This window comes from Alexandromys fortis, unplaced genomic scaffold, assembly GCF_014885135.2.
Source record: "Alexandromys fortis isolate MF-2015 unplaced genomic scaffold, M_Fortis_MF-2015_v1.1 scaffold_17, whole genome shotgun sequence".
Classification (NCBI taxonomy): Eukaryota; Metazoa; Chordata; class Mammalia; order Rodentia; family Cricetidae; genus Alexandromys; species Alexandromys fortis.
Window position 1 is genome coordinate 14847272 of NW_026067896.1, and position 23017 is coordinate 14870288.

Genomic DNA, 23017 nt, shown 5'->3' on the forward strand with positions numbered 1-23017 from the left:
TCTGGAGAATGTCTCCCAAGAAACACAAAATAATTGCTTGATAGGTCAAGCTGGAGTGTATGCGTGTGTGTGCATGCATGCATATGTGTTTGTGTGTGTGTGAGTATCCATAAACATAGTGTTTGGAATAGTATTCAGTAGCTTACCATTTTTATTCAGTATGATGCTGTTTGATTTCTCTTAATAATTTACCTTCACATATTTTCTCCTTGCTTAGTGTGTTCCTTAGTTAATAGCTGTTCTCTCTGTTAAATCCTGTCTTGTTTGCAGGCAGACAGCCAAGTGGACCTGGTTCGGCAGCATTTTTATGAAGTGTCCCTGGAGTATGTCTTTAAGGTGCAGGAAGTCCAAGAGAGAAAGATGTTTGAGTTTGTGGAGCCTGTGAGTAGCTGTTTGCTTTCATCTGAACCACCTAGCAGTGCAGTACAAATTCTGTTGTTCTTAGTAAACTCCCAAGTGAGATATTAGAGGGTGAAAGCTGAGAGGTCAGAGAAGCGGAGTTTCCAGCCACTGGAGAGACTTTTTACCTCTACCGAATCCTCAGACTGAAGGGGAGATCCTGTCTCTACTAACGCTCAGACTGCATCTTCAGACTGCACCGTCTCCACTAAACCTCAGATTGCAGTGAGCTCCAGTCTCTTCCTGCCTTATATTCCTCTCTCTGCCCAGCCACATACCTTCCTGTCTCCACCTCTCTAGTGCCTGGCCTCTAATGGCTTAGCTCTACACGCTGACCTTCAGGCAAGCTTTAGTTGTTGAAACACAAAGTATCACTCACTACACAGCAGTGATAATGAAAATACTGCCCCATGCAGGAGGATGTTGAGCAGCCCCAGGCCAGGACGATGTCTTCCTTTAAGTGGGGAAAGCCCTGCCACTTTGGCTCCCCGGACTTTTCCCAGCATGGGAGCTGTTGGTAGAGCACTTAGTGATGGAAACAGTACACTCAGCGTCGGCTCCGGCCTCTGACCACCTCCTATTGCACTGTTGGATCTGCAGGGAGAAGTGTAAGAGGGATTCTTGCTGGGAAATGTCACAGTCCAGCAGCTCTGCTTTGTCCCACTCCTCCATCAGACCGCACGGGGGAGTAATTCTAGGAAGCAGTGGAATGCCCACTGTCGTGTTCTCAACCTGCCCCTGGCTTCAGAGCCCTTCTGCCCCAGTCAGGCTCTGTGGAGAGGCTCCTAGAGAAGGTGACTTCTCACGGCGGGTTTGTCATAGGCAGAGCAGCACAGAGATTCTGCTGAGGGGACCGCGATGGAATCCAGACTTGGCCAGTGTCTCACTGGGCACGAAAGAATGCCACATGGGAAATGGGAAAAAGTCCGACCTGACGGTTGTACCATCCTTGTTAGAGTTCCATTCAGCATGTGCTGCTCCACCTACTGTGACACCTGAGCAAGGACTCCACATTGGGAAGACTTTAGGGAGCCATGAAGGTGGGGAAGAGATAGGGGCAGGGACAGGGGAGAGGTTTAGAGGGAAGGGGTAGGGGGTGGGTGGGTTTTGTCAAAATGCATTCCTGTATGAAGAGTATTTTTTTTTTTTTAAATATTTGGCCATAAGAAGACTTTTCTACATTTAAAAAGTAGTGATCTTAAGCAGAAAATTCTTGCTTTTGGAGAGTATTATTTCAGCTGGCCCATCTGATTTTGGAGTTTGGTCTTTCAGTAGGCACCCTTAACAAGTAAGATATCACACCTCTTAGTTTGGGTTGAATGACAACCACAAAACCCTCACACCCAACAGATGTTTACTTCTGACATGTTTGTCAGGTCTGGCTACACAGGTAGGTGTGGCTGGGCTCATTTGCCTGGGTTTTCTTCTTCTCTCTTTGGTTCTTCCCCCTCCTCTTCGTCACCATCACTATATTTATAGAGGCAATTCCAGCTCTGCGACTTACTAGCTGAGACCTCGTACAAGGTTACATCTAAGTGTTCCTGCTCCTTCATTTGAAGACGAGGATAGAACCAGTGCACCGCCCCCCCCCAGGTGTTTTAAGAACTGAATCGTGTAATGGAGGTGAGGACAGAAAAGCACAGACTTCCTTCACGTTGTCCTTGCATACAACATGGTTTCAACAGCACTTTGCAGGAGACTCCCTTGGGGGCTCCCACCCTTAGCTGTTCGGATTGGGCTAGAGAAGGGCGGTCTGAACCTCTACCACTTAGAGAACCACTGTGAGCACTGTGATGGCCTGGTTCTTCACCGAGGAATAGCATCTGATTACAGGCAGAAAGGAAACCACAAGAACCCATTGAGTGAGATTTCTGGGCACACAGATGCTGGTCACCGAAGCTGCAGATGGTGAGGTGTCTGCAGCTCAGATGAAAGTGCTCCCAGAGAGAGGACGTCTCGGGGAGGTGTTGGCAGAGCCATGCTTCCTCAGAAGCCTACAGACAATGTGTCTTTCCTTGCCTCTCCTAACTCTATCAGTTTTCCCACAACCCTTGTCTTTCCATGACTGGACTGGAAGCACTGCCTTGTGGTGCTCAGATCTCAGGAGGCCTCCTGTGGAAGGGGATAGAAGGCGATGGCAGTGGAGAAGTAAAGACACCGTGAGGGGAGAAGGAAGGGCCCAGGAGAACAGCACACAAGGAAGTGTTTCCTATAGAAATGAGACCAAAGGACATGAGAACCAATATAAACCTTAGCAGTCACCCTCTTTTCTGTCTCCACAGGACAAGTGAGGTCTTGTTTTACTTTCAGTGAAGGGAAGGCTGAGTTCATAGCAATGACTTTAGGTTCAGTTGCTTATTTTGGGCATCTTTCTTAAAAAGCAGGTACAGAAGGGCCAGAGCAATGGCTCGGTAGTTAAGAACGCTAGCTGCTCTTCCAGGGGACCCAAGTTCAAAACTGGACCCAAGCAGAGGCTCACAGCCATCTACAAATCTTGTTTCAGGGAATCTGCTGCCCTCTTGTGGCCTCTCTGGGCACTGCATGTACATGATAAATGTACATACAGGCCAAAAAAAAAAAAAACCCAAAAACACACAACAACAACAACAACAAAACCACCTATACACACAAAACAACAGAATAATAAAAAAATGTAAGTGGAAATCAAATTCTTAGTGCTTTGGAGAAGTGCTGGAACCCAGAATTTCAGTTGTATCTGCAGGGAGAATGAGGAGAGAAGAGCAGCTTTTACTGTGGCTACCTAGACTGCAGCCTGTAGTTCTGAAGAGGTGATGTTCTTAGGCAGTGGTAAGCAATGGGACCAAGGAATAGGTTTTGAATCCTGCCTGACTCACCATGAAGTAGGGGACAAGTTACTTAGCCTCCAGAGGTTGCCTCCTCATTATTTAAGCGGGTCCTTTTAACATTGAAGTCCTAGGTGGTGTGAGTACTCAGTGATACATGACATGGGAGGACACAGCATCTCACCCACAGAGTTGCTCAGTGTGTGTTCGTTGACATTACTGCCTGTTCTATGCTTCCCAGACAGACGGTGCTGGAAACTCAGATCTTGCTACATTTTTTTCTTCTCAGCTGGCCTGTGTGACCTCTGCCTTTCTTCCCTCTTGACAGCTCCTGGCCTTCCTGCAAGGACTCTTCACTTTCTATCACCATGGTTATGAGCTGGCCAAGGATTTTGGTGACTTTAAGACACAGTTGACCATCAGCATACAAAATGTGAGTGGGGGCAGGGACCAGAGCGGGAAAGGAGAGGGTGTGTTTGCTCCAGAGTTTCTCCTCATGCATTGGAATGAGGTGTGTGAGTGTGAGGTGGGTTCCTGATTAGGCTCAGAGGACGACAACGGGGATCTGTGGTTTCCAGAATGTAAAATGGCCCAGGTCTAAGCACCATTTCTCTTCCTGGAAGTGTTGCTGCTGGTTCTGTGTGCTTTTTAGAACAGTGTCAGGATTTCCTTGGCAGTGGAAATCCCAGTTTAGCCCAGGCCAGACCAGCTGCCTTCTGTGCAACCAGCTGCCTGGCCTCCTGAGGCCTTACGTGAGTGTCGTGCTCTTGCTGGGCCCTTAGCAAGACTGACAGGACACCTAAGTCAGTGCCATCCAAATGCAGCTGCTTCTCTGGCTTAAACCTGGGACTCTGGGTGTGCAGAGTTGTTTATGGTATTAGGGCATAAGTTGTAAGGCCAGCTCTCCTCTCACTTTGGGATTGACCACGAGTCCCAAAGCACTCCTGTGGAGGACCTAGATCCAGGTATTTCCTGCATGGCTTGTCCTGCATGGCCTTTGGAAGTTTGTACCTTACATGGTGGTTCCTTGTTGACTGGGAGAGCAGGAAGTGGAGGAATGTATATATATTTATATAAATGAATATATATATATACATATACATTCATTCCTTGGATGAAACACAAGTTCTCATACATGCTAGGCAAGCTTCACTTCAGTCTGAAGGCAGACTTTGAAATAGGGATTCATGGATAGTAATAACTCAGGGCCTCTGAGAGATCGAGCAAGATGCAGTTGGAGGTTTTAGACTCAGGGGTTCCGAGAGGGCCTGAGTAGAAGCCAGGCTGTTCTGCATGAGGGGATGATGTAGAAAGCACCCCTTTTAGGAGGATGCTATCTGTGAGCCATCAGCAAGCTACATTTCTTGCAACTGGAGTGGTGAGGACCGTGGTCCTAAAGGTTCTGCTATTCTGGACTGCTTATTTAAACACCCTCCACTGACTACAAGAGTTGCCACGCACGCTTGAGGAGTTAGGTTGGGTGTTCGCATGCTTCCTCGGAGATCTTGGTGGTTGCTAGAGTTTGAGTCCTCCAGGTATGGGACTGTAAGGCAAAGATGAACTTTTGCAAGTGAAAATTTGCCCATTTCCTAGACAATTGATTTGCCCCTTATTTAGTTTTATATCTAAGCTTTCTGTTTAGGCTGATATTCTGAACTATTAAGAGATTTCATTTTTTTTTTTCCTGCATTTGATCCTTTGAACAAAATTCCTTCGTTCCAGACAAGAAACCGCTTCGAAGGAACCAGGTCTGAAGTGGAATCGCTGATGAAGAAGATGAAAGAAAACCCCCTTGAGCACAAGACCATCAGCCCCTACACCATGGAAGGGTACCTCTACGTGCAGGAGAAACGTGAGTGCGCTGACTGGCAGGATGGGGTGCACTCGCAGCCTTGGGCAGGCGTTGCTTCTGTAGGTGCCCGCGGATCAGTGTCCGCAGTCTTTCCTGCCTCCAGGTGATGTGTTCTGTTCCCTCTGTGCTAGGATTTCTCTCAGATGCTACCTCCCCCGAGGCTCTGTGGTAGGTAGTCCCTCTCTTCCTAGCATCTCTCTCCTTTTGAACCTCCATGTCTTAGGGTGCTTATGCACCCCACCCCAACCACATGGGCATTGGAAAGTCTTACAGACCACACCCCCTTGAGTGCCTTAGAATTTGGTGACTCTGCTTTCAGTTGAGAGTTATCGTGGCTTGGGCCCTTTTGCTTTCCTTTCCAACTCCTGTGATTCCTATACTTGGATTTTACGGAAAGTCAAAACGAAGAGGAGAGTCAGGAAGAGGACCCATCTCCTTGTAAGGCAGTCAAGGGAAGAAATGCCAGGAGCTGCTCCTTGAATGCAGTCTTTGGGAGGACTCACACGCATACCTTAGGCCCCGGGGAAGGCTTAGAGGGTACGCATCCAGGGCAGCACCTCCAGGCGCCAGGAAGAACACCCCGAAAGCTTCTGCTTTTAATGTTTGTTCTACTAGCAGGCACTGGTCCTCCTTAACAGGATCTTGCTGAGTAGTCCAGACTGACCTTGAACTCGTGATCGAACTTTGACTTTTCCTTCTGAGTTCCAGAGTCACACACCTGTATGCCAGCATGTTTTCTTAGCAGGAGGCAGGACTCCTGTATAATGCTGGTGTGTGTTCTCTGTGGTCCTCTCAGGCAGTGACTTCACTCCTGAGAGCCCCCGGTGAAGTAGGATAGAAACTCTTTGTTCTCGTGATTATATACTTAGTACTAGTGCTCATGCATAATTGCTCGGGCTTATAGTTGTTCCCATCTGACACTAGAGACTGAAGTGGGGTTGGAAGTATTGGCTACAGTAAGGGTTTTACATTCCTTGTTCTTTGAGGAATGAGCTTGAGGGGGTTATAGGAAGTGGAAGCCACTTCATTGGTGTGCTTCTCTTCCTGAGTATGGAGTGGTGCCCCCTTTCCATGCGGCCAGATTCCCTCACCCCATCCCACTGCCATGGCTGGAGGTGACTTAGAAAAGCATACTCTCAGGAAGGCGAGGGTAGAGGTCACTGTGCCTGCAGTGCAAGGCTGCTGCCGTTCTTCGCCTGTGCCTGCGGGGTCACTTTTGCTCACACTGCATGGCTCTAGGCACACATTTCTCACACTCTTGACACTAACACGTCGCTTTTTGTTAGAACTACCTCTTCATTTTCTAGCACAGCACTTCAAGCATTTCATTAGGATACTGAATACTTTGGGAACTTACTATTTTTGGTAATTTCCAAGCTTACAGGAAAGTTGCAAGAACGGTATGAAGAAAACATGAATTCAGATCTACGGTTTCTCAACGCTTTGCTCTGTTCGCTCCCCCCCCCTCTCGTTTTCAGTGTTTGGCTGTGGATATGTGCACTACCCATACACACTCCGTTTCTCCTGAGCTCTTCCGCTCTAATGTTCCATCATGGTGCCCATTGGTCCCCTGCTGGTCTTCGTTTCCATCATCCAGTCAAGACACTGTGTTGTCTCTCCTCTGTATGGCCGCTGCTTTCTCTTTGTAACTACCCAGCATTCTGTGGGAGTCACCTGACAGTTACGTAAACAGCTTTCTCTTCTCCATGTTTCTCCTAGAGTTGTGACCTATTGATCCTTGCCTAGCCTGATCTGTACTATGATGAAGATTTCCCACTTTGTTGCCAGAGTTATTGCTTCTTTTTACCCACCCTCCATATCTGTCCATCTGCCCACCTGTCAGACCATCTGTCAATAAAGCCTTAAGATTCATGTTTCACTCACAGGCTCTAATCTATTACTTTATATACCTTCACGTCCACATTGTTTAAGACAAAGCACTGGAACTTCCCCCAAGCTCTCAGAATGTTTGGTTTTCAAATTGCCTTTATTGATTAATGTATTTCTGTGTTGTTGAAATAGGGGCAGCGGGGCTGTGTCCCCAACACCCAGGCCGCTTGGCTAGCTCATGCCCGAAATAACAACACACAAACTGTGTTCATTTAAGAACTGCTTGGCCCATGAACTCTAGCCCTTACAGGCTAATTCTCGCACCTGGACTAGCCCATTCCTAATAATGCGTGTAAGCACCCCAAGGTGCGCTTACAGGGAAGATTCTAGCCTCTGTCCATCCTGGGAGAGTTGAGCATGGCATCTCTGCTCCAGCAGAGCTGTCGAGTCTCTCCGGGAGCAGAGCAGAGTCTGACCTCACTTCCTCTTCCGCCCAGCATCCTATTCTGTTTTCTCCTCCCCCCATGTTCTAAGCTATGAGGCCAAGCAGTTGGTTTATTATAATTAATCAATGACTTTCCTCCATCACTGTGTATACATTTGTGTGTGTGTGAGTGTAAGAGACAGAAACAGGAGTGAGACAGAGGAGAGAGAATGCGTATATACATATATAGAGATTATACATAATATATGTGAGTGTGTATGTGTGTGTTCTTGTGGGTATACAAGTGTGTCTATGCATGTGGTTGCCAGAGATTAACCCCGGGTATTGTTTCTTAGGTGATTTTCACCTTGTTTTTTTTTTTGGACAAGTTTCTCATTGGCCTGAAATTCACTGAGTAGGCAAGGCAGACAAACCAGGAAGCCCCAAGGATCTGTCTCCCCTCTCCAACTGTGCATCAATAAACCTGGTTTTCTTTAAAATAATTAATTCTAAATTAATTGATTAATTAGTTAATTAATTTTTACATGGGTTTTGAGGACCTGATTTAGGTCCTCATGCTTGTAGTGCTTTATTAACCAAGCTGTCTCTGTAGCCCCTCTGTTGCTTTTCCAGGTTATTAAGTGATATCCAATACTTATATTTGGCAATCATACCAAACCATTAGTAGTTGCTAAGCGGCTGCTGACTCTCCTTACATGGTGTTGTTAATTTTGACCATTTCTATTGTGTGAGCTCTGTAAACACCTAAAACTGATATTGATTGAAGTTCTTGCAGGCTGGTAATGCCTTCTTCCTGTAATAGCACTTCGTTGTTGAAAATAAAGTAACTGGCCAGGTCCCAGGTGCAGTCAGACACTTGGTGGGCCTTGGCACTGTGGTGTCGCCCTCTTTCCTGGGGAGAATTTTGCGACAGACTCCTTAGATGCCATCTAAGCATTTAGTCACTTCCAGTCTGCATCTCTGGTGTCTTTGAGGTTTCCATGTCTGCTTTCAGATCTTTTTGGGTTCTGCTGAAGTAAAAATTAGGGGTTTCGAAGTAGGTCAGAACCCCCAAGGTTAGTCACCGGGCCGCCGTGTGGGAGGCACGATGACATTGCCCAGATGGAAATGGTGACTGACGGGTAGAAGATCCCTCTGTGCTCCTTCCCCAGTCACCTCAGTCAGGGGAGAGGATGGAAACTTCACCTGGAGACTGGTGATGGGAACATGAATTGGTTTTCCCAGGGAACCAGTATTTCCCCTGTATTTGAAGCCCACTGGTTGTAGCATTAGTAGGAGGTAGAGACCCTGTATATCTGGGTGGGGAAAGCATTGTTGGTCAGGTTTCTGTCAGCCTAGCTGTCTAGGGTAGCCTCAGGGTGGAGGAGATGGTTTAGCCTGAGTTCCCGAGCGTTGTGACCCATGTCTGTTATGGCAGTCAGTGGTGTGCAGCACACGGTGGAGCACGGAGATGGCTAATAGGCAACCTTCCCTTGCAGGTCACTTTGGAACTTCCTGGGTGAAGCACTACTGTACATACCAACGGGATTCCAAGCAGATCACCATGGTCCCGTTTGACCAAAAGTCAGGAGGAAAAGGGGTGAGTTCACTGTGACAGTGTCTTGCTTGGTTTGCTTGGCTGACAGGTAATGCTCACAGTACATACACATCTACAAGTCCAGTGTTTTACTGTAAAGATCGTTCATTCTACAGCAGTTCCAGGAGGCCCGTTTCCCTGAAAATGCTTAGAATAATCATTGTTAGCGTTACTAACTGTGACCAAGACTCTTGTTTTACACGTATACACCGTGACCTATGTCAGATATCAGTGAGTTACTAGAAAGTCGTGGTTGATTGGCATCATCCTGTGAAAGTGATCCCTATCTCTCCTGCTGGGTCCCCAGAGCTGCCAGTGGCCAGTTTAGATGCATCCGTTATTAATTTCTGTGTAACAAGTTACCTCTAAACCTTGCAACTTTTAAATCTATGCCAGCTGTCTTAATATTTGCATTCTTAATATTCTTTGTGGACCAGGAATTTGGGGGAACATTTGATGGGTAGGAGGCTGAGGCTCAATTCGGTCCAATAGTAGCTAGGACAGAAGCAGTGTGGATCGGAGGCAGCTCAAGGCTGGCCACACACAGCTCTCTTCATCTTCCAGCTTTCTCTCTCTGTCCTCCATGTCCCCTCTGTCTCTGTGGTCTTGGACTCTGAGGGATGGAAGATATTCTGTGGCTGTGTTTCAGAAGGGACAGCTCCCTAGCACTGCTCCTGGGGTTCTCCCTGTGTTCTCCAGGGTTCTGCCTCTTGCATGCCTCCAGACAGTTGTCTCTGCTCATCATCCTCAGCAGTCAGGTCCTCCCTTATAGAGATGATATGTGTCTCCCTGGGCTCCCCTCCTACCTTCTCTCGCCTCAGCACCCTGTATTTCATCATGTCCTAGGATGGATTTTTTTTTTTAAAAGTTGATTGTTTAGAAATTTTTGGCCACCTTGTATTTAAGGTTTTACCTTAATTCAGAACTGAAACAAATTCTCCAGTTACCAACTTTGAATATTGCCTCTCTCTAATTTTTGCTATTATTTCCTTGTGAGTATAACTGTTTCAATAAAAATACAGTTTCCATCTTGTGTCAATCACTTTCTGTAAGACAGAGCCTCACTTTGTAACCTAGGCTAACTGGGAGCTCATGTGTAGTCAGGCTGGCCTCCAGCCCTCGTGGTTCTTTTGCCTCTGCCTCCATTCTCAGCCTGAATGTTTTTAATCTTTTTGAATATTTGGAATATATTTTGAGTCATTTCTCTGGTTCTATCTTTGGTTTAAATATTTTTTTCAGTTGTGTCTAATATATTGGTAAGTTAGTTCTCCGCTAGCCCTCATGCTGGCCTTCTATGGACATTTTTGTGTACCATGTTGAGTTAATGTTGGAGAGCACTCAAGTGCACAAGCAGGAAGAGCACAGAGACTGGGCATGCCTGGGCCGGGCCTGTGCTGTGCTCTTCGCTCTTCAACTCCAGCTTTTCTTCCTGGATCTCTTACTTGAGTGACAATAAAAAGTTTTATCAGCATCTCTGTTCCTTCCTTGTATTCAAGCAGTAAGAAAGCCCTTTTAATTATTTTTCTTTCTTTTTTTTTTTTTTTAAAGCAGAGGTGATATTGATTTACAAATAATCTCAGGAAAACACATATGTTAACAGAGTTAGTAGAGAATATTACAAATTATACCCAAGTTACTGCATGTCCCCTAGCTTTCCTAGAAGCAAGCCCTCCTTGTTTGGAATGTGTCATAGTCCTTTTCTTCCTATTGCACGCCCTAGAAACCAGCTGAGTGCATTGTTCTTCTCCACAGGCTTTGCTTCAGGACTTCTCACGTGTTTCCCAGTCTTTAATGAACTCGGTTGTATTTCGCAGTTCTTTTCTTATTACCCTTGTCAGTAAAGGGTGGAGATCCATCCAGTGGTCGGTGTTTGAGTTTCCAAGGACTTCTGCAAGATCCCATAGAGTACCTCAGTGGGTTGTTGCACTCACGTGTGTCAGGCAGAACCCGAGAAGGGCTTCCTTAAGGAACTTGCTACTCTAAGAAGTCATTTTCCAAACCATAACTGGTTATATTTATGCTCTCCTTTGTAGTGGTCTTTACTCTCATTTTCCCATGTTGTGCCATTTGATCTGGCTTTCCTTTTTCACTAAGGAAGAAATTGGGGATCAGAGAGATCAGTTTACTCCTAAGTTTATATACCTGAGTTTCAAAGTGAGTATACTAAATTCTCAGTCTGGAGTTAGAACCTCCTGCTTCTGAAGCCAAATCATTTCATGATGCCACCATTCCCTAAGTTTTCTAGTGAAGGAAAAGGAGAGGATGTCCTCACAGTTGAGACAGAGAAGTCATGTGATGTGTTGGTACTGTTGTTTGTCCCCAGTGTAGTGAGTATGGTGTCCTCCTACACCTGACATGATTCTTCCCAATCTTTGTTGCCTATGAGCTTCTACCTATACCTGCTTCCTCTTTGTTCCTCCCAGTCTCCCTGAACCCTGACTACAGAGCACTTTCATCTGCTGACAAAAGCCACTTAAAGAAGGAAGGGTTTATTTTAGCTTACAGTTCTGGAGCTCCATCCCACCATAGCAGGGGATGCATGCCAGCAGAAGCGGGAGGTGCCAGGTCTACTATACCCATAGAAAAGAAGCAGGTAGCTGTAAATAGAGACTGTTCATTTTCCAGCCATTCAGACCCAAATAACCACATAGAAACTGTCTTAATTACAACAATTTGACCAATGGCTCAGGCATAATTCTAGCTAGCTCTTCTATCTTTAAATTAACCCATTTCTATTATTTTATTTATTACCATGAGGCTGTGGCCTACCAGTGAGGTTCTGGCATCTTTCTCCTTTAGTAGCTACTTGACACCTGCCTGACTCTGCTTTCTTTCCTTCTCTATTTCTGCTTGGATTTCCTGCCTTGCTATAGTCTGCTTTGCCATAGGCCAAAGCAGGTTATTTATTAACCAATGATAATAAAACATATTAATAGCATATATAGGGGACTCCCACATCAGGAAGCCCCAAATACTGATGCTCAGCTTTTTTTTTCTCCTCCTCCGCCTTCTCTTCCCTTCTCCCTCCTCTTTTTTCCTTCCTCCTTTTTTTTTTTTTTAATTATTATTCTGCAGAGACCCAGCCCATGGAATGGTACTGTCTCTATTTAGGGTGGATCACCCCATCTTAGTTAATCAAGTTAATCCCTTAAGGGCATGCTCAGATGCTCAGAGGATTCTAGATCCTGTCAAGTTGACAGTCTTAACCATTATACCAGAGTTAAAATGTTTTAAAGTGATTAAATTTCTTGCTTTTTAGCCTTGTAAAGTAGCCCAGCAGATAATCTTTACAGTTTTCCCCCTGCCTCCTCAGAACAAAATCTCATAGTCTTCCTTTTAGAAATAGGTTTTAATTTTAAAGACAAGGTCTCATTCTGTAGCCCTGACTGACCTGGAACTTGATAAGAAGAAGAGGTTGGTTTGGAACTCACAGAGGTCAGCCTGCCTCTGCCTCCTGAGTGCTGACATTAACGGTGTGCTCCACGGTGCCCAGCTCTTCTTCCTTATGTGCTTATGTCTGATGGTCCTTTGAGATGTCACTCACAGTTTTTTCTCATGGCATTTCATCTACGCTTTCATTATAGAAGCTGGCCATAGCTAGTAAATCTGAACTCTAGTTGAGTATCAACAAGTCAGATTTCTTATGTTTGACTGAGTGTGCTTATCAAAGGACTGACATAGAATTACTTATTTGAACGATATTAATTGGCTGTGTTTTCAGTTCTAGAGTCAGGTATCACTATCACATACAGCAGAACAAGCGTTGTGGTAAGGCAAACAGTAGAAATTAGTTTTAAGGCAGAGAAAGGCTGAAGAATTCAGAAACAGCACAAAATAATTGGTCATTTCAAAGTGATTTTCGCTGATCTGGGAGTACAGGTCAGGGAAGAGCTCTTGCCTAGCATGTAGCAGGCTGCATGTTTGGTCCCCAACATGGCAAACAATGAAAACATGAATTTATAATTTTTGTAAAGAGGGGGCAGGAGAGTGAACAGTGGAAAAATAAGTAGTTGGTTAACAACACGCTAACTTAGGGGTCTTTCTTTCTCTTGTCTCTTTCTCTGTTTTATTTAACTTTATGTGCATTCATGTGAAGGTGTCAGATCCCCCTGGAACTGGAGTTACAGACAGTTGTGAGCTGCCATGTGGGTGCTGGGAATTGAACCCAGGACCACTGGAAGAGCTGCCAGTGCATTTTAACTGTTGAGCCATCTCTCTAGCCCTTCTGGTTTCTTGGGAGATCAGATTTAAAAGAAAAAAAAAAGAATCTTGGTTTTGTGGTGGGGAATATTTGCATGACTGATTCCATGATTCCATGGTGAATTTTAGTCTTTAATTTTTCAGACCCAATATAGATCCCTAATACAAAACTGTCCCCCACCCTGTGAATCTGGGTATCAAATCTAGGGCCACCCATATACTAGGAAAACACTTTATTGTAGAGCCAGATCCTCAACCTTTCTGTTCTGAGATAGGTTTTGCTAACTTGTCTAGACTAATCTTGAACTCATATAGCCCAGGCTGCCCTCGAGCTATGACACTCCTGTCTCAGCCTCCTAAGTAGCTGGGATTACTAGGCAACTTCTTGCAGCTTTTATTTAACATACTTACACAACGTACAGAGTGGATAAGGGTCAATCTCAGTCTGCGAAACTAATTTTTGCTCTTCAGTAAGCGGGTATAGATGTAGCTTATGCGAACACGAATGGTCTCTTCCTAGGGCTGTGCTAGTGTGCTTTTCTGACTTCAGCGGGTGGTTGCATTCACCTTCTGAAGTCACATTTCTTCTTATGCCAACAGGGCAGGCAAGTTTGTGAACTTTCCCCTTTTAGAAAAAAAGGGGAAGAAACAGCAGCACTAACGGATTCCTCAGTGACAGACAGACGTTGGGGGTAGCTCCTTCTGTGTTTCTAGGCAGCACTGTGCCATGATTGTCACATTCCACTCACACGGCGGCACACTACCCAGCAATAAAAAGAAACAATCTTGACATGTGCACTGTGGATGAACCACAGAGTACTCGAGTTTAGTGGAAGAACCAGACACGTACTCTGTGTCTGCATTTGCATAGGTTATAGAAGGTGCAAACTAGCCCATAACAGCAGAAGTCAGACGTAGTGGTTGCTGGAAGTGAACTAGGAGGTGGGTGGATCACCAAAAGTCATGAAACTATTAGGCAGGAACGTTTTTCTCAGATTCACTGATAACTTCATGGTTGTCTACAGATGTCACAGTTGCAAATAGTACACATTAAGGACATGCAGTTTGTCATATGCTATATATCAATCAAACTGTTATATGTTGAATACTGCTTCTATCCAGGACCTAGGGGCTCAGGAGATAGAAGAGTTGTAAGCAAAGACCACCAGCCTCTGTCCTTAGGGTGCTTATAGTCTGGTAAACTTCCCATGAGATTTGATGGGAAGGCATAATTTTATTCCTCATCTTCTTTAGCAAATAGTTTGATAGTTTCTGCTTTGACTGGTACTGTGGGGATGGAGAGGCACATAGTACCTTGTGAACACAGCTTAGGGATCTTTGTCCTGTTCCAGAAAGGTGTTCTTGAAGTAGTGATAACTAACACAAGATCACAGATGCTCAGTTAGGAGGGAGCTATTGTCTTGAACCCTGGTCATGCTCTACCTGAAGTAACTACGTATTAGGTTGTCCACATCTTAGCTGTAGAAGATTCTTGCTTGAGAAGCCCTGTGGTCAGTCTTCGTCTCAGAAGGTTGTGAACACACAGATCTGAGAAGCTGAAGTGAGGTCCTGTTCATGTGCTGTGTTTGTCCTGGAGGGAAGCAGAGCCTGCCTTCTGGCCTGACCTGACAGCTGTGTCTTCTCCCTAGGGAGAAGATGAGTCCATCACCCTCAAATCCTGCACTCGGCGGAAGACAGACTCCATCGAGAAGAGATTTTGCTTTGACGTGGAAGCAGTAGACAGGTGAGGCTGAGGCATTCTTCTCAGGAACAAATCCTTGCTATATTTGGATTTCTTTCCTTTCCCTTCAGTTACAGGGTTTCTATCCCTGTCCCCCATCCCATTCTTCTGTGTCCAGTTTGAACCGGATGCTAGGTCATTGCGGAAGGTCAGTTCAGCCTCCCATTGTTTAGCTCAGGACTGAATCACTAGGTTTGTTTGGTTTTACTTTAATGCTAGTGCTCCTGTGCTCAGGAATGTGTGCTATGTCTCTAGGAGGTACGGTAGATATTTAAAGAAGATAGTCTCTTCAACCTCATTGTAGCTGGTGCATGGTGGATTTTTCCTTCAAAATTACCACAATGATTAAATAAGAATTGGGGTGGAAAGAATTTTACTCAGATAATTTTTAAGGCTTGTAATTATTTGATGTACACACAGGAAAGACAAGTCACTTGCTTAATTAAGTCTATAGATAGATAGGTAGATAGGTACATAGATGGATGGATGGATGGATGGATAGATAGATAGTTGGATAGAAGGAAGAAAGAAAGACAGAAAAAGATAGATGGATAAAATGATAGATGGTTACAAAGAAGAAAAATAAGTAGAAAGATAGATGGATAGAAAGAAAGAAGCAAGATAACTAAGTAGATAGCTAGGTAGGTAAATAGATGTATAGAAAAAAGAAAGATAGATGAATGGATAGAAAAATGAAAGATAAGTAGACAGACAGACAGATGGATGGACGGGTGGATGGATAGATAACTTGTGCTGTTTTCCTTGAAATCTAAATGTCTCTCACTCAGGTACACCATCCTATGGTACTTGGCTTATTTAACAGAATTACAGCTCTTTAAGGCACTTTCCTTGGCAGTGGGTTCTTTCAGTGAAATTCGCGTGGGGCTCTTATCTGAGCTGCCCGTGTCAAGTCAGCAGTGTTAGCACCAGGGCCTTTAAACCTCTCTGCCATACCCAGGCAATACCTGGTAATCTCCTTCTTTTTTAAAAAGCCACAGCATTTCACAAAGGTCCATGATGCTTCCGGGAGCTAAAGTGTTTTCCATGCCTTCAGAGGACTTCCTGGGAACAGTTAAAGCTCTCTGTGGCACCTCCATCTCGTGTCAACTCTTGATAACACATCTTCGAGCCTTCCCACCTTTATCACACTCATAAAACCTTTGCAAGCCAGGCACGGGGGTGCCCACCTATAATACCGCCTCCTCAGAAGATGATGCTGGAGGATTACCCAAGCACGGACCTCAAGACCAGCCTGGGTTATTATTAAGACTCTGTCTCAGAAACAGAAAAAGGAGGGAGGGGGCTTTGCGGGCAAAAATTGTAAGCCAAGAGTAAATATTTCATATTTAGCATACAGAGTAGACCTAGAGAGTCCATATCTCCTGGGAACCTGTCTGATTCCTCAGAGGCTTGATGCAGATGGTGTTGGGAGGGTTCAAAATGAGACCGTTGCCTCTCCCCTGAGGAGCAGTGTGGATTGGTAGGAACAGGAAGCCTTCCAGTGCTCCCCGTGGACCTTATGGATTGGGTACTATTCACCATAGCTTCTTTTGCCCCTCTTGTTTGACATCAGTTGCTTGTAGATTGCTCACATATTTACAAAGTGAGATTTGAGTGTGTGTGAGGGAGAGTAAAGAACTGTCCACATGACTGCTCCATTATTAAGGAAGATTTTTATTGTAGATGTGAGAGGGAGGATGGACAGAGGCATCTGGAAGAGGCGAGAGCAGAGAGAAGTGGACTGAGCATGGTCAGCAGACTGGGCATGGCCAGGGCTAGGGAAGTGGAGAAAATGGTGGAGACGGTGAAGCAGCAAGACAGAAAATAAGGCAAAGAGCGAGCAAGGAAATAGTAAGAGATAGTCAGAGATGCAGAGACAGAGCGAGAAAGAGTAAGACAGAGACTCCAGAGAATAGTGCTATAAGGAGGGTGAATAAGCTGGTAGAGACTTCAGAATGTGTAACAGGTGCACATTCTAAGGGAGCCTGGGGTTGGCATGGGCTTTGATCACAACCACAGGTAGCCATTTGTCCTTTCTGCCAGAGGTAAGAGGAAACAATGCCTTTTGGCAGAGGGAACCAGTTTTACAAGTTCCCGAGGAATACTGGCTTTTTTCTAAGCACCAGAAATCCTCCTGTAGTTCAATCTGAGCTCCTTTCTGGATATTTGGACAGCCAGAGACCTGAAGTAAGAATGTTTCTGTGTGCTAAGTGTGTGATGCCCAGTGATCTCTGCGGTGTAGATCCTTTCTCTGGAGGACTCCCACCCTGTCCTTTTCACCGGTGCCCATCAGCAGGGAGGGGCTGTTGCTAGAGTCTGCTTTTCTAGACGATGCCTCCCGAGATTCCTCATCTCACTTGCTGTGCCATAGAGGTAGAGGCCAAAGGGCAAGTTAACTTCTAGGAAATGGATACAAAAGAGGAAACAACAGAAGGACTGGAATGTTCCCAGAGTGTGTTTATGAGTAGACTAGACAACCGCTACTGCTACATAAAAGGTTATGTAGTGGCTGTTAATGTATCCAGAGCCAAGTGTGATTTGTATTGTAGAGACTAGGAAAAAAATGATGCGAAATATACCATGTAATATGTGGTATTAGGGTCTCAGTGGTGGGGTTTGGGTTAAAATGAGGTTCTTAGGGTGGGCCTTGTGTTAATGGTTAAATTGTCAGCTCAACACATTCTAGAATCATTGGGGAGAAAGCTTCAGTGAGGGATGGTCTAGATTAGGGTAGTTTATGAACATGTCTGCGGGGGACTGTCTTGATGCTGTTAATCGATGTAGCAAGAGTCAGCCTCAAAGTGGACTCGGGTCCTTGACTGTATAATAAAACCCAAAAGTGAGCTGAGCATAAGCACGCATGATTTCAGTGCTCTTTGCTGCTTCACTCTGGATGCCATGTGACCAGTTTGTCTAGAGCTGCTGGAGCACGGACTTCCCTACAAAGCTGGAACGGAACCTGGGGCTGTGAGCTGAAATGACTCTCTCAGCCTCCCCCAAGTTGCTTCTGTCCAGGGCATTTTCTCACAGCAGCGGGAAAAGAAATGAAGAGGACCCTGAGTCCCCGTAGCTGGCACCCTAGTCAACAGGGGCTCCAGATCCAGAAACAGACACACGTGTAGGGAAATGCCCCATGCATGTGAAGACCGAGCAGGGTGATAGTCTCCAAGTCAAGGAACACTCGACTATGGGCAATGCACCAGAGAGAGGAGGCATGGACTTCAGTGGGCTTCAGCAGGAACCGACATGGCCAACACCGGCCTTCCTATGTTGTGGCATTTCATTATAGCAGTGCTATGGAACTAGCCTGGTATTGAACAGGGAGGACCTGTCAGCAAGGCAGACGTCCATCCCACCAAGGCCTTTTCAATGGCAGCCAGTGTCCACCCCCTGAACTCCACCTCACAAAACAGACCGTTTGCATCAGTCACCTTACCTTTTCTACTCTCTGCCTTCCCTACTCTCTGTCTTAGGATCTCTATCATTGTGACCATGGCAGCTCTTATAAAGGAAAGCATTTAATTGGGGCTAGCCTACAGTTTAGACGTTTAGTCCATTATTGTCCTGGTGGGACATGGTGGTGTGTAGGCAGTCATGGTGCTGAAGAAGGAACTGAAAGTTTTCCATCTTCACACTGAACAAAGCTTGAGTGAAGGAGATCTCAAGGCCCCCTCCCACAGTGCTTTCTTACAGCAAGGCCACGCTTTTTCCAGCAAAGCCACACCTCATAGTAACGCCACTCCCTATGATCCAGTTGCATTTAAATGATCACCTCCTCCTTTCCTCTCCTTTTCTCATTGCAGCTCCTTTTCTCCCCTATCCTGTCTTTATCGATAGCTTCAGTTTTTAATAGCTTAAAAAGTCAAAAGCTGCTGGGCAGTGGTGGTGCACACCTTTAATCCCAAAACTTGGGAGGCAGAGGTAGGCGGATGTTTATGAGTTTGAGGCCAGCCTGGATTACAGCCTAGTCTACACAAAGAAAAACAAACAAAAATCTATCTTTTTTTTTTTGTTTTGTTTTTTTCTATCATCATGCTATAGACTCAGCCTTTTGAAAGTTTGTATTTTATATTGGTAATTGACTGGATTTAACATTTTTTTTTTATTTAAAGCGGATCAACTTTTTTTTTTTTTGTGAGATTTCAGTGTAAGCTTCTTGGGTTAAAAATGGACATCATGGGAAAGGAGCCTTTCATGGTAGTCATATGTGGATCATTAATACTAACCGGTGTCTGCGTCCAGTCACTTCAATAATTAACTCCGTCGTGCATTGTCTTATGAAAATTAGTGGGCAGATGTAGGGAAAATATTTGTTTAAGCTGAAGACTCCCACCATAGTGGTAGTCAGTTGCCAGCATCCCTGGATTGGTTTGTTTTAAAGAAATTCCTCACAGATGTGACACATAGATTATTTTCTCCCGAATGTTTTCCATGAGGGGCCAGTAGACCATATGGAAAATAATAGAAATAGAAACTAAAGGCCTCTGATTCAGTGAATCAGCGTTGTGTGTGGGGGCAATGTTTATATTCGGCGAGAGGAAGCCATTAGAATGCTTTATTTTTTTCTGAAGATGATCTGACGCCAACAGAAACTCTGTTCCATGCCCATCCCCAGCACTGACAAATGGAGAAGTGCAATAAGGACAGCTCCCTAGAGATTTGGGGGGGGGAGGGGCTTGGGACTATAGCCTCCAGCTCACTGGCTCCTGTCTCAGCCCTCTGAGAAGGTGAGGTCGCAGGCCTGTTCCAGAGGCCCCGCTTAGACTCTTCTGACAGACATGTAGGAAGCTTTAGAGATTGATTGGTTTTTCTTCCATGGAGGCCTCTTGTGATTTTCTTTTAATGCGTTTGGAAGTTTTGTAAGTGCTGCTTGAACAGTTGTGAGTTCCCTTCCCTTCAGAGCCATTCTCAGCTCTCACACACCCCCTGGCAATTCTGCCCACTCCTTCCCCACAGCCATCCTGTATTAGCTGTTCAGTCTGGAATGTTCTGGATACTTCTGTTTAATTGAGTTTATCTCAGATGATTTACTTTCAGAGACAGAAAACCATATTTTTTTCCCTAGTCTTTAACAGAGTACTATGTGTATATGATTTCTCTCTTTTTACTTTGAGACCGTGGTGCTGGAAATGGAGAATATTAATTAGCTGTAAATTAAGTTAAAACTCCAGCAAGGACGCACATTATTTGCTCTTGTGTCGGGGTGTGGCACTGGAGGTGAAGCTAGAATAGCAGAGCCCAGATATTTATGGAAGATCTCTGAAAAAACATTGGTACCCTTCCAGTCAGTCATCAACCATCTTGCTAAGTTGTGTTTTCATAGAAGGCTGCAAATTATAGGTTAGATAAAAGACAGAAGGAGCCCTATGTTTGACCTGACCCTCACTGGCCATGCGACTGGTCGTAGGAAGATGGGCATGAGTGACAGCCAGGGAGGTTCTGAGGATGGCATGAAGCAGTATGCCTCTTTGATGGAGTCCCGTGTCTGACACTGTTGTTTTTCTGCACTCCAAACTCTGGGGCTTAATTTTCCTTATGCTAAACCTTACCTTTGGTGAAAGCTCTCCCGCCTGCCTTGCTGTAAGCCCGCTTCTTGTCTCATCACGTTGCTGATTTATCTGCAACTTGAGAGGAGCGTGAATACAAGGCACAGGAAGGGTCCTTGAGAAGAAGACCCACTAGGGGGAGATTCTGTAGTGCTGTGCTTCATAGCTTGATTCCCACAAAAGAGAAGGTTTTATGACCACATTCAGTTTATGATCTCCCTAGGAAACCATACTAACTTTAAATGCAGACAATTTATGTTCTAGCTCGGTAGGAGCATGGGAATGGCTTGATCCGTGAGTCTTTGTGGAATTGTGTGACTCTTGAGATGGTGTGTTTTCCGAAGAGGATCTTACATAACAGACTATTTGACCGTTCAGCCTCTAGGTGGCAGTTTTGTATGCGCGTTGGTTGTGCTCAGGTTCAGTTGAAAGGTGGTTGTCATTGAGACATTGATAATTCAAAGTCAGCTGGGTGTGTGGTTTCTGTAGAAGCTACCATGTGTTTGAGTATTACGACTCCAGGCAAAGAGTGTTCTCAGTGACTCATTCTTCCTCTAGAAGTTCCTTCCTTTCACCCTTTCACGGATCGCTCATACCTCCTTTCTGGCAACAGCGAGCCTGCCCAGTTAGTCAGGCCTCTTTAAACATCACGGCTCAGCTGCTGAGCTGAGGTGCCAGGCTCTTTGCTTCGGGATGATGCCTGCAGGGGCAGCAGACTTGTCCTTCTGTCCAGCCTGTGCTGAGAACCAGGCCTCTCCTCCCAGTTGCATTCTTTATCTCACCCTGCAGATGAACTGCTTTCCTGGTCTCCCGCTTCCCGCCCCTCCCCGCCTCACTGCTTGTTTGAAATGCTATTTGACTTTGCCTTCCTGCCCCTTTGGTTGGAGCGCTGGTCTCAAAGCCATTGACCTTTCAGGCAGGAAATGGCTTTTCCTTCCTCAGAGGGTGTTATGCTGCTCTGACTGCGTGGCTGGGGGTGGGGAGAGGCACGGGGGAGGGGTGCCGTTCTTTCTGAATTGCTTCCTGGCTCTCAGGGATAGTAAGGTGCTGGAGAAGTTCTTGAACTCTTCAATTCACTAATTCAGTTTACTGAAGTTTTAGGGGTGTTCCTTTGGCTTCTGATTAAGCGAGAGTGTTGACTATTTGAACCTGTTTTAAGTAGGAATGGGCTTTGGTTGTTATTGGAGTATTTAGGACGGTGACTAACATAACCTTATTTCTGTTCTCTAATCAGTGCAGTGAAATTCGTTGCTTTGTGAGTGAGTGCACTCATTTATTTATCTGCCAGTTTCTGAACATAGAATTTAAAACAACTCAACACCAAAAATTTTGTGCACTCATTTATTTATCTGCCAGTTTCTGAACATAGGATTTAAAACAACTCAACACCAAAAATTTTGCTATTACATAAATCCCCCCAAAGAGAACAGTTGAACCAGTAAATTCCACTTGTTCTGTTTATCAGGAGCCGGAAGAGTACAGTCGGCATGTGTGTGGGCAGCAGGCAGATAAACCCAAGGAGAGATTTTCTTAGTTTGGAGGCAGTAGCAGTAGCGGGGGTTTGGATTGTCCCTGTACTGCACCCATCCCATCGATTAGTAGTGTTTTCTAACCGTGCCCGTTGCTGTGGCTGGCACATGGTGCATACTTAGAAGTCACTATCAGTTACATTCCTGGGCCATACAGTGTAGTAGGCCAGAAATTTGTCTGGTGTTTTATGAACTTATTCTCTTTTTAAAGAACTGCATGAAATGACCTGCTGGGGTTGTCAGTATTTACTCTTTAGGCTGTCATTATTGTCAGGGTTCTACTTATTCTGAGACCTCCCTCCCAAGAGGTTGGTGCCGTAGGCTTCAGTTGTTAATGATTCTTCCATTCATTAGAATCAGTTTCTTTCTGAATAATTGATTCGAAGCTGCTTAGGACATCTGAGGGTGTGTGTGGAGGGAGGTGTACTCCCTTTCTCTCTCCAAGTTGATAGTCTCCTCAGAATCTAGGGCACACATGCTCCTTCCAGATAAGGTCCCTGCAGCTTTATGGTGCAAGTGTAGGCCTTGTTTTAGTCTCTGGCCTACCTGGATGGGGTAGCAGATTTAGCTCTTAGTAGTAACGTGGCATTTTTCATTTTTGGAAAGTCCCAAAGGACAGGAGATGTAGCTCCGTGGTAGAATGTTTTTGCCTAACATGCATGAGGCCCTGAGTTTAATCCCCAGACAAATAAGCAAATTAAAAAAAAAAAACCCAAGCAAATAAACAACTGAAGAAATTAAAGGGGGACCCATAGTAGCATTCAATTCATATGTTTTTGTGATAAATACATGATAATTGAAATGAAGTCCTGAGCACAGTGTTTGTTTGGTGTGTAATAAGCAATATATCTTAGCTATATGTGGGAGCCACTAGTTCGTGACATCTGGTTCCCCTCACCTGAGCTTCAGGCCACCATAATAATACCTGATGGGTGGCAGCTGCCTGGGACCTGGGTTTGCACTGCTCTTTCTTTATATGCCTGGGCCTCCATTCATAAGTAAAAATGCAGAGGCAATAAGGAGCCCAAGTATGTATTCCTTAGGCAATAGAGCTTTTTGCCTAGTTTCCTTCTCTTGATAATTTACCTGCTTGCT

At 45.2% G+C, this 23017-nt stretch overlaps 1 protein-coding gene across 9 annotated transcripts in view; it reads left to right on the forward strand.

The window, feature by feature from the left end:
• The window catches only part of Arhgap26 (Rho GTPase activating protein 26), a 1368274-nt gene that overhangs the window by 1103412 nt on the left and 241845 nt on the right, over positions 1 to 23017 (forward strand). For all 9 annotated transcript variants that reach the window (XM_050161399.1, XM_050161408.1, XM_050161390.1 and 6 more), the window contains 5 exons: positions 271 to 381; positions 3532 to 3636; positions 4926 to 5055; positions 8809 to 8909; positions 14756 to 14850. In XM_050161399.1, coding sequence (XP_050017356.1) covers positions 271 to 381; positions 3532 to 3636; positions 4926 to 5055; positions 8809 to 8909; positions 14756 to 14850 — 542 coding nt within the window. The remainder of the gene's footprint in view (positions 1 to 270; positions 382 to 3531; positions 3637 to 4925; positions 5056 to 8808; positions 8910 to 14755; positions 14851 to 23017) is intronic.